The sequence below is a fragment of the Erythrolamprus reginae genome, chromosome 1 (genome assembly GCF_031021105.1).
Source record: "Erythrolamprus reginae isolate rEryReg1 chromosome 1, rEryReg1.hap1, whole genome shotgun sequence".
NCBI lineage: Eukaryota > Metazoa > Chordata > Lepidosauria > Squamata > Dipsadidae > Erythrolamprus > Erythrolamprus reginae.
The window spans coordinates 69,739,660-69,762,025 of NC_091950.1; the positions used below are offsets into that span (position 1 = coordinate 69,739,660).

A 22,366-nucleotide genomic window follows, 5' to 3' on the forward strand; every position below is an offset into this window, starting at 1 on the left:
GTAGAATTGGTTGACTTGCTGTTTTGCTTCTGTAAAAATTTCTTTGCTAAGAATTGGAATTCCCTCAGCCATTTGCTTCTAACAGTGATCTAACTTCTTGTTTGGGCTTTTTTGTATAACTTGGTGTCTGGTGCACATCTCAAGAAATAAAGTATGTCATGGTTTGGCAGGGTTACATCGGGCAAATACCTGAGTTGCTAAGCCCCCAGCCCCCCTGTTCCTTGCTGCATGGCCAATGCAGGGCCACAAACAAGGCATGAGCCACAAGTGCAGAATTGGGTACTAAACGGATGTCTGAAGGTATATAAAAGGACGCCATACCTTCCCCAAGGTGTGGCCTTTCACTACGTGCTCTTTGTCTATATTTTGTGGAATGGTCTACTCAGCTGTTCTTTGTATAAATAAAAACTGAATTTTTTCCAAGCCTCTTCTTAGGTCTTTCTCTCTTGGGTCTTTTTGGTATTTGGTGACAAGTACATTTCGGGACCCTACATTAGAAATGTACAGTAGAAATGTATATCCATTATAATATTGGTCCAGCAAATTGCAACTTCAAATTTAGCTGTCCCAGAGTAATGGCACCAGCATGAAACAAAGCAGGCATTTCTATGTATGAAACTCTGAAAACAGAATGAATTCAAAAAAATACCATGTTTTGTGACTCAACAGATACTGGCAAGTAAATACTTCTCCTCACCTCTTCTATTAATTTCTCCATCTGGAAAACAGAAAGCTACACAATCATATACAGTAGATTAGTTAGACATGTACATAACTTATATATTTTAAACAACCCTGAGAAAGTCCAATACTGCTCCCTGAAAGGATTCAGGCATTTTGGGGTTCTACTATCATAAGCAACTCCAATTCATTGTCATTATGCATAGAAACTTTGCCTGTTAAATAACTGTATGACGACAGATGATGCTGACAATTCTTTTCCTCACTTCCAGATGTGCCCTCACAAAACAAAACTCACCTACAGGCAAGTCTTTTTGGCTATAAGCAAAAAAAATCTATACTTTTATATCCTTTTAGTAAACCAATTCAGAGTTCACCAAAGAAGTCATGTTTCATTTTTAAAAATTTAGTCTCAAGTAAATTTCAGCATTGTGAAAGGGTGTCGCATGATTGGACAATTTCCACACCATCTGGCTTTTACAAGCATTTTCATTTTTTCTTCTTCACAAAACATTTTATATTGTTTCCTCGTTCTCTGAACTAGAATTTGAGAGAAATTCCTTTTCCTTTGCTAAGGAGACTGCTGCAGCTTGGCCCACCAAAACTATTTATTTATTTAATTAATTTTATTTGGATATACAGTGTACAGTATATGCCGCCCAGAGGACTAGATGATTAAGCTGCGCGACGAGCCGCACCACCTCGCCTCTCGCTCCCCCCCCCCCCCACTTCAGTTGTGCTGAGTCATAAAAGCAACAGACCCGGCTATCCCCCGCCTGCTAGATGCATTTTGGTACGGTCCGCCTCGCCCTCTTTCTTTCCTCTCTCGCCTCCCCCTCCGCTCCCAGGGCATCCATGCGCTCATCCGTTCATGCCGCCGCCCTCATCCGGAATGCGATGGTACGTCCCAGCCTCCCCCCGCGGCCGAGCGCGATGGTAGGCTCCGGCGGTAGCAGAGTCCCGTCCGGTCCCGCCCCGCCTCCCTCCGCCTTGTCATTGATGTTGTTGTTTTTGTCGCAGGAGCCGGAGGGAAGGCCGGGGCCGGGGCCGGGCTTTGGGCTACGGCCGCCGGCGGCTGGGCCGGCCATGTCGTCGGTGTGCGGGGGGTCGGTGGGCGCCGCCTCCTTGCCCAGCGAGTTGGTGGTTCACATCTTCTCGTTCCTGGCGGCCCCCGACCGACTCCGGGCCTCGGCCGCCTGCTCGCACTGGCGCGAGTGCCTCTTCTACCCGGCGCTGTGGCCCCGGCTGCGCCTCAGCTTGCGCGTCTGCCCGGCCGAGCGCCCCCGCCTCGACTTCTTGATGCGCAAGTGCGGCTGGTTCGTGCGCGAACTCCGCGTCCAGTTCGCCGCTGACAACTATCCCAGCGGCGGCGGCGGAGGAAGCGCGAGCGGGGTCTGCGAGGAAACGGCGGCAGTGGTGACGACGGCGGCGGCGGTGGCCGAAGGGGAAGCGCCGCTCTGCCCCCGCTGGCTGGAGCTCTTGAGGACGTACCTGGAGCTCGTGCTCTGCGTATTGAGCAGCGTCCGCAACAACAGGTGAGTCTTTGGAACCCCCCCCCCCCCACAATACACACACACACGAGGGACCTGGGTGGAGGGGGAACAAAGGAGGAGCCCCCCCCCGCTTTAGAAGGAGGCAGCTGGCCCCCCCGCCGCCGCTTTCCACCACCACCCCAAATTTTTGCCCCGCAAAGTTTCCTGTCGCAACAGTTCGGGGGGGAAAGTTCTCGGATGCGGAGTTGGGAATTATGGAGGAAAGCAACTTGTTCGGAGCGCCTGCCTCTCGCCCGACGCGAGGGGGGGGGGGGAGAGCAAGGAAGCGAGAGGAGAGGGGAGGGTTGAGGCGAGTGTGTGTTCCGAGTGTTCTTTCACTGGGGGAAACCCGACGTGTAAGAACACTCGGGAAGGAACACTCGTAGCAGGTCGCCAACTGCAGGCGAGATCTCCGCTTGAAACGAGCGAGCGGGGCTGCTCTTGTTTCCGCTGCGAACTTCCAAGTACAGTTTGTAGAAATGGGCTTTGGAGTATCTTTAAAAACAAAACAAAACGAGGGGCTTCCTTGGACAACCCTCTCTATAAGGTTCCTCTGGTTTTGATGAATTATTATTATTATTATTATTATTATTATTATTATTATTATTATTATAACAATACAACACAGCAAAAAATGAGGTGCTTTCTTGGACAATCCCCTCTATAAGGTTCCTCTGGTTTTGATGAATTATTATCATTATCATCATCAACAACAACAACTATACAACACAGCAAAAAAACCTTGGACAATCCTCTCTATAAGGTTCCTCTGGTTTTGATGAATTATTGTTATTATTATTATTATTATTATTATTATTATTATTATTACCAACAATACAACACAGCAAAAAAATGAGGGGCTTCCTTGAACAACCCTCTTTTTAAAAGGTTCTTCTGGTTTTGATTATTATTATCATCGACACTACAACACAGCAAATGAGATCACTGTGCTGAATTTTGTATTTTTTATTATTATTATTATTATTATTATTATTATTATTATTATTATTATTATTATTGTCAAACATGTACAAGATAGTAGGTATACCTACTATCAATACCTACTATCTTGTATATGTTTGACAAAATCTTCTGTCATTACTTTTTAACTTATGTTTATACAAACTACTACTATCCTATACATGTTTGACAAATTAAATAAATAAAATAAATAAATAACATTAGCAAAGTAGGTACAGGTAAATTAGGCAATAGGACAGTAGGTCAGACAGGTCAGCACAATGGTATGAATATGCACACCCCTTATAGACCTCTTAGGAATGGGGTTCCAGGTTAGTCACCTTCCTTAAAGTCTCTTAGGTTTTATTTATGTATGATGTATAATTTAAAGGCTGCCTAATTGCATAATAACTCACAACTCAAGAAACAAGTGTCCATTGGAGAATTGATTGTACATTTAACCATAAGAAGAGCCTGTCGTTCTTGTGACGTTTACCCCCGAGGTTTAGCTGATCATCGGGATTTTAAAATAACCTCCCTTTAAAAGAAAAAGGGGAAAAAATGCATACTACTAATTGGAAGCCAACATCGGAGCAAGTGGACCATGGGCTGAAAAGCAAGATGAAGTGTCTTGGTTAAGTATTTTTAGCCAAATGAAATTCTTCAAAACTGGAGAAAGTGGCTTGGAAGTCTTCATTGTAGTACAGTTTCCAGGTTAGTCACTGCAGACATGCTTTAAAGTCTCATGTTTTATTTAAATATGGTGTATAATGTAGAGGCTGCCTAACTGCAAAATAACTCGCAACTCAAGAAATAAATGTCCATTAGAGAACCAACAAACCTAAAGCAAAATAACTACAAAGCACTGCAGCCACCTTAATCTTAAAGCCTGGGAGAACAGCCAGGTTTTCAAAGGTTTTAGAACATCATAGTGGGAGCTGTTTAGATCTTTTGGGGGGGGGGGAGGATTATACCAGAAGAAAGTCGCTCAACGGTATTCATTTATGTTATATAAGATGAGAGCTTTTTAAAGGAAAAACCATATCCAATATGATTTAGTAAAACATAAGCTCGCTTAGGTATTTATTCATCAGAGAACTCATCAAAGAACACTAAAATTACTAACCTTTCAAGGTTGTAACAAAGGACCCAAATTTATAGAGTTATGTTCTAAGGTTATCTTCTTTCCTTCTGCATTTTCATTACTGTAATATCTCCCTACTTTACTACAAATTAAAATGTCCTTTCAGTAAGATTGTGCTTTTCTTCTTCGCTCTGTGCTTTGTCCCATTTTTCTGTTATAAATCAAAACTTATTTTGCATAATTAATTAATTTTTGCCTTGGAAGTGTAAGTCAGTTATGTTACTACCTTTTCCTCGGATTTCATATTTCCTAAAAAATATATAAATGGCATAATGAAGCTAATAAATAGGAGACAGTTCTGAATCGTACATTTCTAGCTTTATAGCTCAAGTCTCTTAGGTACTGTGATGCAACAGCTTTTGTCACAAGAGATCATTAGATTTTTCTGTAGTGAAACATTTAAGAGAGAGTCAGGAATTTGTGCTCATTGCCCACCAAATTACCCATAGTTTTACCATAGGGTTTTTACGGCTGCTTCACATTTTTATTTTTCACATATTGTGAAAAAGGCTGCAGTGAAACCATTCAGTTCTGGAGTGAATGCATAAAATGAAGATTTTTTTTAAAAGGTAGAGAAATGATAATAAGCTATCATAAGCAACGCATATAATAATCTTGCAATAAAACCTATACAAAATGAGAATCTGAAAAGGTTCACTTGGCTAATCTGTTTGGCTAATCAAACCACTCTATTGGAATAAATAAATTACAACTCCAACGGTAATTCCCAGGTCTTTATTGCAAGTAGAAAAACAAAAGAATCCAAACAGATCTTTTTTGCTCAGAATTGCTATATCCACCAAACTGTATTACAGGGCTCATTTTATCTCATGATTAACCTTGGTTATATAACTATGTATTTCTTCATGTGTGCAATTGATCTCTTCAGGTCATGTCTGTTTAGAACATGGTTCCAACATTATTGGAATAGCTTTATCATAGGCAAAATTATTAGTCTATTGAATTCACACACCATTAATTCTGCTACAACTAATTAAGATTACAGAGTGATCTTTGCTGCAGACAGATTGTAAATGCCATCAGATATAGCAAATCTAAATAGGAGTCTGATAGTAGATAAATGGTATTATTAGCATATATGCTTATGCATTATAAATTGATTGATTTGTCTTTTTTAAAAATGATGTACCGGTATGTTTTACAAAACATTAAGTACTAGTTTGATTTAAAAAGTAGTGAAGTGTCTATTGACAAATTTTAAGTGTTTGTAGTCCTCTTCAAGTTCTATCCTCCCTAACCTGCTACAGAGTTCCACAGGTATATATTTACCTTCACAAATACATCATAAAGGTTTTTCTAAAACCCAGAAATGTAAAGGGCAGGAGAGTAAAGCATCTCAGGTCTAAAGTTGGAAAAATAAATAGTTGATGGGGGAGTATTGCATACAGTAAATTTCATACTTTGTCTTTGAAATCTTCTCTTTTCAAAACTACTTTTTCCTAATAGAGATGTAAGACCAGTTCTTTTGTTTATAATATATAAACAATATTAGTTACCAAAGGTAACTAAACAAGTTACCAAAGGTAACTAAACAAGTTACCAAAGGTACGGTAACTAAACAAGGATTGCTAGGCTACATAGTGAACAAAAGAAATGTTGGCTGAAACTAACAACATATAATTCAGATATCTAATAAGTACTGTATAAAGAAATGGTTTGACATATCCTAAAAATAAATTTGACTTTTAACTTTTTCTGTGAAATAAGAAATTAACACTCCCCAGTATGTATGCCAATTTCAAGTGGCTTTAATCTCCTACTCTTATTGTAGGTAATTTATTGAGGAAAAAACATAACCACGGAAACTTTGTCCTAGGACAACAATCAACGTACTATTGTGAGAAAAATCCTGTGGAATGTGATAAATCTCAAAGTAAATTACATAAGACTGCACCATATTAAAAGTGATGGGATTGAAAAGATCTATTTATAGACTAACTATAGTCTTATTTATGTTTGAAAATTCATTTATTTTATTTATTTTGTCAAGCATATATAAGATTACAGAAAAAGATAAACATAATTGTGAATACATAAAATGTATAAACATGGTTATGAATACATTATAAATTGGTTATGAATACGTGAGGACATTAGATCAATCTGCAGTGTAAACAAAAGTGAAGGAGTTCTGAATACACCATATATTGCATAAATATACAGAGTAGATCAGGGATCCCCAAACCTGGCAACTTTAAGACTTGAGGACTTCAACTCCCAGAATTCTCCAGCCAGTTGGCTGAGGAATTCTAGGAGTTAAAGTCCACAAGTCCTAAAGTTGCCAAAATTGGAGACCTCTGCTTTTAGAGGATGCGTTAGTTCCAACCAGTTTTAATCTCTTCAGGTTTTTGTCAAATACTCTCCTCTCTTCTTCATCAGACTTTTTGCTGGAAAACTATAGCTGGTTGGAGAATTCTGGGAGTTGAAGTCCCCAAGTCTTAAAGTTGCCAAGTTTGAAGACCTCTGGAGTAGATGAATGTTTGGTTAAAAGAGTTTTTTCTACTTTCGTTTCCTTCTCTTTCTCTCTTTCTCTTTCTCTTTCCTTTTCTCTCTCTCACTCACTTTCACTTTCTCTTTCCTGTGTCTTGAACTGGTCTTGTCTACTTTACAAGCAGTTTTATTGGATTTCAATCATTACTGCATCTATTTTTACAGCTGCAAAAATGATTAGATCACAATGTATATACTATAAGTGGTAGACCATATTTAATAACTGAGAAACTCCTAATAAAACAGCATAGATTGTTTTAAAAAGCATAAATTAATGAGCTGTTGATTATTAAATAATTAGAGTCAAAAGTAATCGATAAATTAGTCATTGACAAGGAACAATCTCACTAGTTATACATTTAAAAATTTTGCACAAGAAATAGGACTTGGAGACCAAAGATCAAATCCAGATTACGAACGTAATCAGACAGTTGTTAATGTAATTTCAGATCACCTACCCAGATGTATTTACTTATAATCCCAAAAGTTATCAACAGAAAAGAAACTTCCATAGAACCTACCTCTGGTTTTGTGCCAAAATAATTGATATTTTTTTTTACAGAAGCAAAATTATAAGGGAATATAGTGAGCAGCTAAAGTGTGTGGAGAAGGGGCTCTCCCAAAATGTGCCAATTGTGCTAGAGGAGAAGGGATGAAAACTCTGTAGCTCCTTACTCCTATAAAAGTAAATCAGTTAACCCTTTTTAGCTGAATCCAGTTCCTAAAAGAAAACATTCTGACCCAAGAATTAACAGATTATATTTAATTTTTTTACATTAAAAAAACCCCAGCAGAATTAATTTTGTGACGCAGTTTAGACAAAATAAAATAGAACTTCAAGAAATTCCATATATTGCTGTAATGTTTAAGTACAGTATATTCCTTATCTTAAATTGGAAAGAATTTCTGATTAATTCTAGTGTTAATATCCAACATCTTTAATAATTGCTTTTGAGTCAAGAGTACTTTTACAGCTGATGTTTAATTAGCATATTCTATATCTCAGGATTTAAAAACATCCTGCATTCACATAATGTAGCTCTTTCCTACTCCTGTTACCTTAGGGACTGCAGAATTCTGGGTATGGTGTGTCCTGAATTGGCCTACTGTGCCTTGATTGGCTTTTTTATACATTTTGCTAGAAATCCTGCTGAGGCTTTTGGAATTCTGTCTGAAATAAATCACATACATGTGCACACGCGCATGCACACATACACTATTGTGGTCTAGTTAATAGCCTAACATGCCAGCACACAATTACATCTTCTATCAGACTAGAAGAGTAGGATAAATTATGTGCATTAAACTAAAGGATTTTGTATCTTGCAACATTTTAGAATTATACAGGCAAAAGAATTATTTTAATCTATTACAACATTCTTAACTCTTTAATATTATATTCCAAATACATGATTGCCTGTGGTTTAATTTTTACAATACTAAACTTTAACAATAAATAAAACATAATTAAAAGTAAGAAAATTTCCGTTGTTAAGAATTTCTAAAAATTAAAATAGGTAAGGAAATCATTTTTCTATGTTCATCTTCATTATTATTTCTGTTTGTTTATCAGTTTTGTCTACTGCTATTATATTTCTGCTTGGAATTTTTTTTCACATTTTGAAGAAAGCAAGCTTAGGGAAAATAATCAATAAATCTGTGTCATCATATACAATTCCACTAGTTGTGAAAGCTTACTACATATTTTCCACACACAATCCCTGGCCCAAATGAGGAAAACAGTGTTTCGTATTTGCAGCAAAAAAAGCAAGAATTACCAATAGTTTTTGGCTGCCATAGACAATTTGCATACATTGTCTCCTGTCATTATTATTAATTTTGCTAAAGAGCAATACATGATAAAGCAACAATTTTTGAATCGGGTTACCTCAAATAGAATGTGTCCAAAATCTGGGATCCATGATCTCCTTAGAATTAAAATTTGGCAAACTGTATAAAACATTTTACAATATAAAAACTATAAAATAGCAACCCCATATAAATTGTTAATTTTCCTATCTAGTTGAACAAATTCTCAAGATTGTAATTTCTTTTTAGATATCTTAATAATGAATAGGAAAGTGTTTCCCCAAAAAAGCAGTATCACCCGCCTCTTCAGTGAAAGGATTGTATCAGATTTTGTTGGATTCTCAATTCCAGAGTATAAAATAGATCATAAATTGGATGACTGTATTGTACTATTAATTCTGCAGTCAATAGTAAATGAGCCACTCAATATTAAAATATGACCCCAAATTTCTTTACTATCTATCCTTAGTTAACCCTTCTGTGCCTGGCTTTTCTCTGTAATGTATAACATAAAGTTGAATAAAAATTGAAAATAGTGATGTTCTGAAATTGGAATGACTGTAAGTTCTGTAGTACTTGTAGTTCATGGAATTGTGTACAACTTTCAGATGACAGTGCTATTTTTCTAGAATCTACTGCACCTGAGGCAAAAAATGCTAGTCTGCAAAGCTAAAAATAGTGATAGCGCTTAGTGTTCTTAGATGCTAGCTGTTGCTTCTAATTAAAATATTCACATCTGGAATTCAATTTTCCACATGAAGCATATAAATCAGATATTAAAGCTGGCCCAGTAGTGAAATCTACTTACCTTCCCTACCAGTTCGGAAGTGGATGTTTTGTATGTGCGCTTTTTCACATGAGGGTTAAAAAAAGAAAATGGCGACATCCGGGCGGATGATGGAGCCTCGTGCTACCTTTGCTACTGGCTTTCCAAATCATGTGCCGCCAGTGCTAACGGTACACCTGTACTAGCCTGAACTGATAGCATTTCACTCCTGAGCTGGCCCATTAATATACAGTATTTTAAGACTATATGATGTGTTCAACATATTGTCATGATTTGAACATGGATTTATTTGCAAACTGTACATGTTCTCAAATATGTGTTTTTATATGCAATCATTGGGAAAATTGAATAGAGGTTTAAATAGTTCTGAATAATGTGTAGCCCTTCCATTGTTGATAAACTTTAAACGCCAATCAGTCCTACTAATACAGCCAGAACTGAAGGGCTATTTATTTATATATTACCAAAACTCTTGTTCCTGTAATAAACTGACTATAAAACAGTTTGTGACATACTGTAACACAGAATGTCGTTAAAAATTCCTATGCTGATATTGGCTGTGATATACAGTTCATTATAGACTATTTTCAAGGCAGATACATCTCTTAATGTTTCTCAGTTTTTCCAGTGAAGGTAATTCATTAAAACTGCCTTTGTGAAAGGTATTGAGGAATCTGGCAAAAAACAATCTATGAAAGATGACAAGATTATTTAATCACAGGTTGGCTAGTTATCTCCATACTGTTAAAACATTGATTCCTGTGACCTTTAACTGGGTAAACATGTACCACAGGGCAAAACCAGGGGTGTACTGCAGCCACCTCTCACCGGCTCGCATGATGCAGTAATGCCAGTGGCTGATGCCTCAGTGAGCCAGTAGCGTCGGCTGCTTGAGCTTTACCCTCACTCGACCAGCCATTGTTTTGGCCCAGTTTTAACTGCGCATGAGCGCATACATTTCCAAGCCAGGAGGGAAGGTAAGTACATTTTTACCCCTGGGCAAAACATTTTGAATCAAGTTACCCCAAATGGGCTAATTTATAAAATAAGTCCAAAAGATTACTCCCATGGAATTGAAGTTTGACCTAATTTTAATGTAAAACATTTTATGATACAATACAAATGCCATAAAATATTTCCTATGATCAGTTCTTGATGCTTGAGTGTGCCATGCAGTTCAGCATGGGATACTTTCAAGGGAGATATATCTCTGAATAGCTCCCTGAATTTTTAAAGAACTTTTCAACTACATTCAAAGCTCTGCTATTGAAGGCATTGAAGAATTTGGGGAAATTGTGGCTGCTTCAGCGCTGACAGGTTGCTGCTCCTTTAGCTCTGCCAAGATGTTGCTGCTTCCGTTCAGCCAAGATGCTGCTGCAGTCACATGATGCTCATTTTTAATGCTCCCTGACAGTTTCCCAGCCACTCTCACAATCCCTTGCACCCTCTTTCATCCAACAGCAGCCCCTTATGTACCTGCTGGAAATCACTAATTAGGAAAGTCTGAAATAGGATGTCCACAACTTACAAATGTTTCTAGATCGGATGTTTTAATTGTTCCCATAGTTCCTAACAATAACTTTTTGGCAAGCCTACCAACAGGCCAAGGAGAAGTAGTAGATTTTCCTAAGAACTACTGTGAATGATTGTGCGTGCCTGTGTGATATTATCTTGCATTTGATGAGAAGAATAGAACAATGGGTATGACTTGGAGTTTAACTGCTACTCCAAAAGGATTACTTGTCTGCCATGTTTCACTATTTTTTTCAATAGAAAAGAGTATATGTAGCTCAGGGTTGAACTTGATTTTTATTACCAAACTTGAGAACTCGGTTTTATTACCTAATTCAGTAACATAATAATTGCCAGTAAGTTTTAGGTTTGCTCCATATATGGAGTAGCAGCTAAACTCCAAGTCATACCCATTGCTCTATTCTTCTCATCAAATGCAAGATAATATCACACAGGCACAGACAATCATCCACAGTATATATACAGGGAGCAAACATAACACTTATATACAGTAGCTTATACAGTAACATATATATACAGTAGCTTTCCCTGCCAGTATTAGTAGGAATGTGGCTTTCTTATTAATAGTTCCTTAATTAAGGTACTGTTTTCTGCTTGAGTGTGTGTCTGGTGTTAATCTCTGTTTATCTGGCTGTTGGTTGCTGGAGATCTCATCTGATCTGATCTTTCTTTTGAATGGTGTGTAGATTTAGTTTATCTCTATGATCCCGCTATATAGAGTGCTGGTGAGACATTTGGAATACTGTGTTCAGTTCTGGAAACCTCACCTACAAAAAGATATTGACAAAATTGAACGGGTCTACAAGAATGGTGGAAGGTCTTAAGCATAAAACGTATCAGGAAAGACTTAATGAACTCAATCTGTATAGTCTGGAGGACAGAAGGAAAAGGGGGGACATGATCAAAACATTTAAATATGTTAAAGGGTTAAATAAGGTCCAGGAGGGAAGTGTGTTTAATATGAAAGTGAACACAAGAACAAGAGGACACAATCTGAAGTTAGTTGGGGGAAAGATCAAAAGAAACATGAGAAAATATTATTTTACTGAAAGAGTAGTAGATCCTTGGAACAAACTTCCAGCAGACGTGGTATATAAATCCACAGTAACTGAATTTAAACATGCCTGGGATAAACATATATCCATCCTAAGATAAAATACAGAAAATAGTATAAGGGCAGACTAGATGGACCATGAGGTCTTTTTCTGCCGTCAGAGTTCTATGTTTCTATGTTTCTATTAATGACTGATTTGTTTTGAGTGTCAGGCTTCCAGGAATACCCTAGAATGTTTGGATTTATCTTGGCCTAGGATGCTCATAGTTTCCCAGTCGAAACTATGGTTGAATCTATCCATGTGTCTTTGAGATTAAGGGGTGTTCATCATTTGATCATCTCAACATCCTAAAATGGATTTCTACTCCTTTCCTTGTCTTTTTCCTTTACTTATCTAATTTGTTTCTCCCCTTTTACCTTTCTATGACAGTTCAGCTAAATTCATCTATCTTATTTTTAGTTGTTTCTGCTTGGAAAGGAGGAAAGTGTAGGTGTCAGAATGATTTCGTATAAGCAAGCGAACTACCACATTCTATTTGCAAATTGAGATAAATTAATTAATATAAGTTTCTTATATTAAGGCAGTTAATTGTAATTAGAATTAAATTATTAGCTACCAATATTAATATATATATATATATATATATATATATATATATATATATATATATATATATATATTTGTTCTGGCTTTTCCATTTGACACACACATGCACTTGTGCATACACACATACATAGGTTGGCCAGCCCCAGCTGAAAACAGTGGTGGATTTTACCTACATTACCCACAATAAATGCATTCATACCCTACATAGTCATTCCTTAACTCCAAGGGTATCCTTTTGAGCTTTTTGATTTAACTTACCTGATATTTTTTTAAAAAGCCTTCTCTAGGTAATTTGTTTCACATATTGCAATGTTTCAATGTGGTTTTACAATTAAACATTGTTATATTTTTATATTTTACTGTAAATATTATAAATATATATACTGTATTATATTTACAGCATATAAAGCAAAGCTGTATCTGAAAGAATAAATCCTTTTCAAAGGCTGATAAAGAATAGCCAGTCCATCATGATTATGCATGATGCTAGGATAAGATTTGCCAAAAATGGTCCACAGCTTCATTGTTACAGTAGTTTTGAACCAGAGGGCATGGCAGTCTGCAAAAGTAATTGAAAGAAATAACAACTAAAATAGCATTACCATCTTATTTTGAATTAATTTCATTTTGTGTGTCAAATACGCTCTTGAATCAAACTCTGCCATTTTCAATGTGCTCTGCTACAGGCAAATAGGCATAGGAAATAAATGGTAGTGTAATAGGAGAACACTCCCATTATTTTTGTTGTTGTTTACATCCAGTCTTTCTATAGGAATGGAAGGTGATATGCATAGCATTTTCCCTTTTTCCTCCCTGCTGTGACACTGCAATGAACAATAGTTACTGGGCCAAAACCACCTACTCAGGTTCCATGGCTGAGAGTGGATTTGAATAAGGGCCCCCCAACTCTACTTCAAATCTTAACCATTGTACCACAATATTATTGTCTGACTATATATTCATATTTCTATAAATTTACTGTAATTAGAGGTGTATCTGTATATTTTGATACAGATGATTCACAAAAAGAACATTATTCTGCAGGATATATGAACATATTGAAACATTTGTCTTAAGAAGTCTTGATTTTGTCATTCAAATACATGATAGCTTTAAAAAGAGAAAGATATGCATGAAGTAAAAGAAGTGTTTTGTCCACGTGCAGTAGCTCAGCCAAACTCGTCAAGTGAGGATTGTAGGTTCAGCCAAACTGAAACCTGAGAATATCCTGGTTGTTTTAGGTTTTAGCTGGGGAAAAAAACCAGAGAGATCTTAATAGGATGGGAGAGTAAGGTCGGTGCATCTCCCCTCTCTTTCTACCTCTTCTGCCTGGCCCATGTGACTCTCTCCCTCAATCTTCCCTTCTCATTTACCCTTACTTTTCCTTAGCCCTGCATCATGCCCTCCACTGCCAAGCACTCCCAACTTTCACAGTCTTCCCCTGATCTTCTTTTGGCTTCTCTTTCCTTGCTAGTCTTGGACTGCTGACCATCTCTTGTTGTTTTAGGTCTGTATCTGAACCAAGCATCTATGTTCTAGTTCTGTGTCTAGAACTACCTGTTCCATATATCTAAGGTTTTGGGCAGCCCTAGAAAAATGTTCTTGAGGTAAATCGACAAATAGATAATTAAAATGTAAGGGTTTTTTTCCCTTTTGAATTTTATTTTATTTTTCTAAATAGGAATCTTCAGAAATTAAGTCTGTTTGGTGATATAAGCATTCTGCAACAACATGGAATTATATCAAATACATACCTCAGCAAAGTAGATCCAGATGGCAAAAAGATTAAGCAGTAAGTTATCTGCATCATTTTACTACAGTATTGTAAACTGAATGTATTGTTTCATATAAACAGAATTGTAAATACAAAGCCATTATATAGTTTCAGATAAAATTGCTCATGATTTTGCGGTATCTGTAATACATACACAGTTAGTTGTTATTACTGGCATTGCGCAACTCTTCTCAGAAAGTAGCCATAAAACAGGATTGAATGGTAGATATAATTAGTAATATATGTATTTGTATATAATGCCACATTACAGGTAGTCCTCAGCTTACAATCACAATTGAGCCCAAAATTTTTGTTGCTAAGTGAAACGTTTGTGAGTTTTGCCCCATTTTACAATCTTTCTGGCAACAGTTGTTATGTGAATCTGGCTTCTCCATTAACTTTGTTTGTCAAAAGGCCTCAAAGGTGATCACATAACCCCAGGACACTGCAACTATCATAAGTATGCATTGATTGCCATACATTCAAATTTTGTTTACTTGGCTATTTATTTTATTTATTTATTTATTAGATTTGTATGCTGCCCCTCTCCGAAGACTCGGGGCGGCTAACAACAATAAATAAGACAGTGTAAACAAATCTAATATTAAAAATAATATAAAAAACCCCAATTTAAGAAACCAATCATACAAACAAGCATACCATGTATAAATTCTATAAGCCTAGGGGGAAGGGAAAAATTTCATTTCCCCCATGCCTGATGACAGAGGTGGGTTTTAAGGAGCTTGCGAAAGGCCAGGAGGGTGGGGGCAACTCTGATATCTGGGGGGAGCTGGTTCCAGAAGGTCGGGGCCGCCACAGAGAAGGCTCTTCTCCTGGGTCCCGCCAAATGACATTGTTTAGTCGATGGGACCCGGAGAAGGCCAACTCTGTGGGACCTAACCGGTCGCTGGGATTTGTGCGGCAGAAGGTGGTCCCAGAGATATTCTGTTCCGATGCCATGAAGGGCTATGGGGTTGCAACAGTTACAAATTTGGAAAACAGCATAACTCACTTTTTTCAGTGCTACTCTAACTTTGAACAGTCGTTAAATGACCTGTTGTAAGTTGAGGATTATCTGTATTAGCTGTCCAGAGCCGCATGATGCCCATGGACTGTGGCTTGTACACGCCTAGGCTATAAATTTATCTAATCCAGCCCATTCCAAAAAATAGATGCCTTTCAAATAAGTGCAGTCCAGTGAAAGGAACGTTGAGTGCAAAAATTCTTTAGCAGTGACTTTCACAAATTTACCTAAATCTAGCAACTTTACGTCATATACAGAATATTCATCTGGATGTTGAAGAGAAAGACATGAAACAATATTGTTTTCATTGGAGTAATACCGAACAGATAATGCTAGTTGAAATTTTGAATTGTTTCTGAGAATCAACCAGTGTATTTCATTGCTGCCAGTGACGGAATATTTACATAAACAGCAAATAATGCCGTACATTGTAGCTTTAATCACAATCTTTCACACAGAATGTCTCATTGCCTATTCTAGCCAATTATTTCAGAAGGATATTTTGTAAACTTTGAGTAGTTATTGCCTGGCTTTAGAGACACAATTAATATATCCAGAATAACTTTCTAGAGGGCTTATTATACAGAGTTTCTCAAGTTTTCCGGCTTTGTGGACAGTTGTGAGCCAGGGAGAGACGGGATGGTTTTATGCAAGCAGCCGGCAAGAGTGCAGGCAACTCCATTTACGTGAGCAACAGGCATGTGTGTACATGCCTTGCCCACTGTTCACGTAAGTGGGGATGTGTGCGAGAACTCTCTTCCACTGCTTCCATGGCCTGGTCGCAAAAGGCTTACAACCCAGTAGTGAGCCATGGCCCACGGAGTAGCTACCCCTGTTGTAATACCTCTCACATAGTGCAATAAAGGATGCAAGTATCGTTGAATTCCTATTTTCCATCAGATGATAAAGTCTTGGGCCACATAGAATTATTCCAGAGTTTCACCTTGCAAAAACATATTTGTATGTGGGTGTGTAATAAACCCTGGTATAAATGGTGTATACACCATTCAAACCTTACGGGATTGTGCTTTTATTAATTTTAAGAGGGAACAACATTTATTCTCAAACTGAGGGAAGTTCAAAATTAATGTAAAAAGTATTACTTCACACAAATAGTGGAAGCTTGGAACCAACTTCCAGCAGAAATATTGGTTTGGTCATCAATAACTAAGTTGTAACATGTTGGTCAAAAATTAAAACATAAAAATCAATAAAATATTAAAATAATAAGTAAAAATAATAAGGAAATGAATTAATAAGAAAACAAACAATACGCAGACTCAATGGGCCACTAGGTCTTCTTCTGCTGTCAACTTTCTATGTTTCTGTGTTTCTATTATAGATTTTTATTTTGAAGGCATTTCTATTTTCCAGAAAGCTGTAATTTATATGCAGCTTTCCAAACAAAACTTTGTACGCAGCTTCAAAATTTTCTGATACAGATTAATGGTTGGATTCTGATCTTCATTCAACCATACAGCATGTTTGCTTACTGACAGCTAATCGATACCTTTTGGACTAACTTCCTTTACAGGAGTGGTTCTCAACTTTCTAATGCTGCGACCCATTAATACAGTTCCTCATGTTGTGGTGACCCCCAACCATAAGTCTAGCACCAATTTTCCTAACAGAGCTTTATGGTGATTGGCAGGAAAGTCAGAAGGACCCCCACTGTAAATGCCTGATTGGTCGGATTGTAAAGATATGTTCCAACATTTATTTATTTATTATTTAGATTTGTATGCCGCCCCTCTCCGCAGACTCAGGGCGGCTCACAGCAAAACAAAACAATTCATGACAAATCTAAATTATAATTTAAAATATTTAAAAAAAACCATTTACTAAACAAACATACCTACAAAATACCATGCATAAATTGTATATGCCCGGGGGAGATGTCTCAGTTCCCCCATGCCTGACGACAAAGGTGGGTTTTAAGGAGCTTACGAACATGCCAGAATAGAAGCATTAAGTCCTAACACCATGGGAAATTTGTTTTTTTCCATAGTCTTAGGTGACCCCTCTGAAACGGTCGTTCGACCCCCAAAGGGGTCCCAACCCCAAGGTTGAGAACCACTGCTTTACAGGGTAACTAGAATGCACTGTACATTAAGAAATAATATGCAATGGCTTGATCTTCTTGAGGGAAGAATGTAGTAATTTTTATCATCACAGTCATGTGGACTACATATATAAAACACAGTTTGTTATTACTATTTTTGTAATGCTTTAAGGTGGATACATCTGACAAAATAATAATGTTCAATCATGACTGAATATTACAAAAAACTGAAATGTCACATCTACCTATTTATATTCAAATCAATTGAATATTGAATAATTTCACTTTGGGATATTATTTGAATAATTGAATAATTTCACTTTTGGGATGTTATTTAAATGAGAAATGTTGATAGCATTGAATAGATAGGTAATGGTATTTATCTTCATCAATTAATCACGTCACATCATACTATTTGCATTCTGTAGGAAATTCTAGCTGTGTATGGTAGATAACCTGAGTATGTTTTTGAATAAAAAGAAAGAGGAACAGAGCAAGTTAGAATGCAGAATTTCAGAAGGCAAACATTGATTTTATTTATTTAAAATAGAGCAATTAAGGAACTTGCGTTCTGAATCGACAAGTGGATTTTTCCCAGAATAGTATAGTAGTACAATTTGTACCTCAGAAATTTAAAGATAGCAATTTTGTAGACAGGGCAATATCGGAGAACACTATAATTTTCTTGCTAACTTGTTGCCTCTGAATTTATTATGCAAGGTTTAAACATTTGCCTTTTTTTTCCCTTGCAGTATACAGCAGCTATTTGAAGAAATTTTGGGAAATAGCAGGCAACTAAAATGGTTGTCATGTGGGTTTATGCTACAAATTGTAACACCCACATCTTTGTCATCTCTCTCAAATTCCATTGCCAGCACCATGGAGCATCTGAGCCTACTGGATAACCACATTCCGGGTAATACCACTCTTATCACAGCAATTGAAATGGAGCGCTTTATCAATCTACGCTCGCTTGCCTTGGATTTCTGTGATTTTACAGGGGAAATGGCGAGAGTTTTGGCTGACAATAACCATGTGCCTTTGCATCGACTATCTCTTCTGGTCCACAATATTTCTGTAATGCACAAATCTTTGGAGAACATGCCGGAAGATGAAGATTGGAAAGCCCTGACACGCAACAGCACTAATCTTCGGGTCTATATAATAGCTTTTGATATCAAGAGTGATGACATGTTAAGGATTCTTAAACCTAGTATCCCACTGGAAAGGATTCACTTTGACAGCTACATTACTTGCGTTTCAGGCGCTGTTGTTGATCTCATATCTAGGCAGTATGATAAGTTCCTTACTCACTTCATATTAATGAATGATGTGATAGATATGTCTGGCTTCCCAGATCTCAGTGACAACCGGACTGAAGATCCCTTGGTTCTGTTGGCGTGGAGGTGCACCAGGCTATCTCTTCTGGCAGTACATGGTACGCAATTCCATAGGTGAAAAGCATTGATCACTTAGACAATCGCTTAGCATTGATCACTAGTATATGTGTACAGATATGCAATTGTAATCTCATATCAACTTTTTCTTATGAGAAAGAAAAACCTATGCATATAAGGTGGAATTAAGCTTCCTACTAGCCTTAGCACAATGTATTGTGCATATAAATTATGAATTAAAGTACAAAAATTGTTATAATTTAAGACTAAGACAATTTCAAAACAATCAAATTGGAAGAAAATAATCCTAGCTTAAAAAATACTTGTTTTTGTTTTAGTTATATATTACTGTTTGTTTTTAAACTTCAGCAAGACTTAAGATAGCTGGCTTCTTAATCTAAAATTCTTGTGTGCTGTGCTAAAAGAGCAGCTTGCTTAATGTACAGTGGTATCTCTACTTACGAACTTAAATTTGTTCTGTGACCAGGTTCTTAAATAGAAAAGTTTGTAAGAAGCAGCAATTTTCCCCATAGGAATCAATGTAAAAGCAAATAATGTGTGCGATTGGGGAAACCACAGGGAGGGTGGAGGCCCTGTTTCCTCCCAGGAGATTCCTAGAGAGGCTCCACGGAGACTTCTCCTCACCTTTTCCGGCCCTGTTTCCTCCCAGGAGATTCCTAGAGAAGCCCCACAGAGGCTTCTCCCTGCCTTTTTGGGTTACAGTTTCGGAGCCTCGGGTTTGTAAGTGGAAAATGGTTCTTGAGAAGAGGCAAAAAAATCTTGAACACCTGGTTCTTATCTAGAAAAGTTCGTAAGTAGAAGCATTTGTAGGTAGAGGCATTGCTGTATATGTATAAACGTTATGAGAAATTACACAAATGACCTATGGTAGAAACATTATTTTAATTAAGACTGGTGACAAAATAATAAAAGCCAATTTGTTTAGCATCTTAACCTTTTGAATGAATTCTATCATTTGTACCTTAGAGCAGTGTTTCCCAATCTTGGCAACTTGAAGATTCGCTGGCTGGGGAATTCTGGGAGTTGAAGTCCAAATATCTTCCAAGTTGCCAAGGTTGGGAAACACTGCCTTAGAGGACTGTTTGTTAAAGGAGAAAAAATTTAGATGGAAAGCTAATAGCATTAATTGTTAAATTTGTAGAATAGGGAGGCAGGAAGAAAACCGAAATCCGGTAAAATAACAACATGTGATTTTGTGTTTCAGGTTATACTGTCTGGGCTCACAACCTGATTGCCATTGCTCGTCTTCGTGGCTCTGATTTGAAAGTGCTTGAAGTCACAGAAGAAAGCATTGATTTTGATAATGGTGAACTGGCTGATCAGGATGTAGATCCAGTGCATAATCTCATTGAGCAGGTATCCCTTGGATTGGGTCGGCCCTGGCATGCAGTCATGGACATAGAATTGCTCAGTGTGTTTACTGAGCCAACTCGTCATTTTTACAGAGAAATGCAAAGCTTCAGTGAAGGCATTTAGTTCTCTTTATTTACAGTTCCTGTGGTTACATATGCAAGTAGGGTCCTATTATGTTTTTCAGTAGTGTGAATTAACCCCTCTTGTGCTGTGTTTAATCAGTATTAGCTATATAGAATTATATATGTATATTCTACTTCTTGATCAAAGAACGTAGTCGGGTATTGTTTAGAAGCTGAAAGTGGCAATGTTTAGGGCTTTCACGGTTAATGGACTTGTCTACAAAACAAAAACAAAACTCAAGATGAGGCTGAAGGTTGTCCTGAGATTGCCAGCTAACTTTTTTTTTTTGTACTGAGTAACTCTGCAACTTCACTGATTTTACTATTGTCGGAGTTTTTTGTGCTCAGAAGCCAAAAATCTTTTTACTATTCATAGCCCGGTGAATGCAGTCATTGTCATGTAAATTGGTAGCATGCTACTTAAGCTTTTTTCTTTTTTTTTAAATCAAGACGATCAATACCATTTGCTGTAAACCTTGCTTTGATTTCACATACAATATCTGAAGCATGAATTACTGCCATTCTGCAATCTCCTCCTTAAATATGAACAGTAGTTTCTTGCACTGTGTAGCTTATTCAGAGGTTTACCTGACTCTGAAGGCTATAAGCTGTAGTTTCACTGTAAATTAATTATAGCTTCTTTTTCTCGTGGTCTGTCAGCTTCTCTGTCCAAGTTAGCTTCGGGCCCAGGTTTGAAAAGAAATGTTAAGATTATACACTCCAATGGGGTAAAACCCTAACAATTTAGATATAAATTTATAAGCCTACTTTGCTTGCACACAAACATTAGTCGTGAAATCCCTAGCAACTAAGTCACTGGATTCTCTCTGTCAGCGCCTGTGTCAGCTGCCAAAGAATAGATTAAAATGAAGAAGTGCCCACATGCTGGCAGGGGCAGGCCAATTTTTGGCCAGCCAGGTACTGCTAGATTGTAATATATAAGGTCGAATTTCGACCTGTGGTACACAGCTGTGCTGTGGCTCAGTCAGCAACCTCAGAACTCTTAAACATGCACCTGTTTCACTGTGAATAGTGAATGTAAAGGAAGGAAAAGAAACCGATACAAACCTTGTTCTATCACAGGTATGAGCTGCTATGATGCATGAAGAACATTCCATGAAGTATGTTTTAAAATCTTGTTATATCTGAGAGGCTTTAAAAGCCGATTTGAACTGTTTCAGGGCAACCGCGGTACAGACGTGGTCTCTGTGAGACTTCCACCTGACCCAAGTTTTAAGTGGTACGAATGTTGTGCATTTAACGTTAAAAGGACAGTCTGCAATAATAAAGTAAGTGGCCAACGTGGGTGCCCAGCAGTGCTGAGACCTGGCTGCCATATTGTAAGCTTTGGAAAACACAATTTATGCAACAGATGTCCAGATATGATTCTATTTATGGAAAAGTTTATATGTGTTTTACAAATGGTTTTACCATCTTATATTAAAATGACCTTTGACAGGTGTGCGCTGTTTTGTCTCCAGTGAGCACATACCATGCGGATTTTATATGTACATCAGTAGAGTGAATCCACTGGCACAGTGTGTGTATATGCCAGATGTGGTGAGATTTTATCCTATATGATCAGAGTAAGGTAACTCCTGACAGAAAATGTAAGGAAACCAGCTGAATGTTTGACTTGATGACTGATGTTGTATGGTTTATGTTAAATGTATATTCTTTTAATCAACGAATAAAGCATCAAAAATCATTGTTGTTAGGTATTTTATTATTATAGCAGTGTGATACATTTTGTATTGGCTCTATTGAACTGTTCATTTCTAGTGCTTAAGTCGAGTGCTTCACACATCAGCATGATTACAATGTGTGTGCTTGGCAACCTACAAACATTTTCAGTGGTCACAGCACGATTGACATTTGCAGTGTTCACTGCCAGCTTCTAATGAAGCCAGTGGGGAAGTAAGCAGGAAGCAGCAAGTGGTGGTAATATGATGTTTCATTTAACTACCTGAGGGGGATTTGCTTAACAAATGAGGG

General features: G+C 37.4%; 1 protein-coding gene across 1 annotated transcript; it reads left to right on the forward strand.

Annotated features, from left to right (window-relative positions):
- Positions 1–1,455: 1,455 nt before the first annotated feature.
- FBXO33 (F-box protein 33) lies at positions 1,456–22,079 on the forward strand. The gene is made up of 4 exons (XM_070755038.1): positions 1,456–2,216; positions 14,300–14,410; positions 18,231–18,916; positions 20,101–22,079. Exons 1-4 carry the CDS (start codon positions 1,465–1,467, stop codon positions 20,370–20,372), a joined length of 1,821 nt encoding a protein of 606 aa, XP_070611139.1. The 5' UTR covers positions 1,456–1,464; the 3' UTR covers positions 20,373–22,079.
- Positions 22,080–22,366: the final 287 nt, after the last annotated feature.

Coding starts and splice junctions, on each gene's coding strand:
- FBXO33 (XM_070755038.1), top strand. CDS start 1,465: ATGCATTTTGGTACGGTCCGCCTCGCCCTCTTTCTTTCCTCTCTCGCC. Junction 2,217..14,299: donor AGCAGCGTCCGCAACAACAG/GTGAGTCTTTGG, acceptor TTTTCTAAATAG/GAATCTTCAGAAATTAAGTC. Junction 18,917..20,100: donor ATCTCTTCTGGCAGTACATG/GTACGCAATTCC, acceptor TTTGTGTTTCAG/GTTATACTGTCTGGGCTCAC.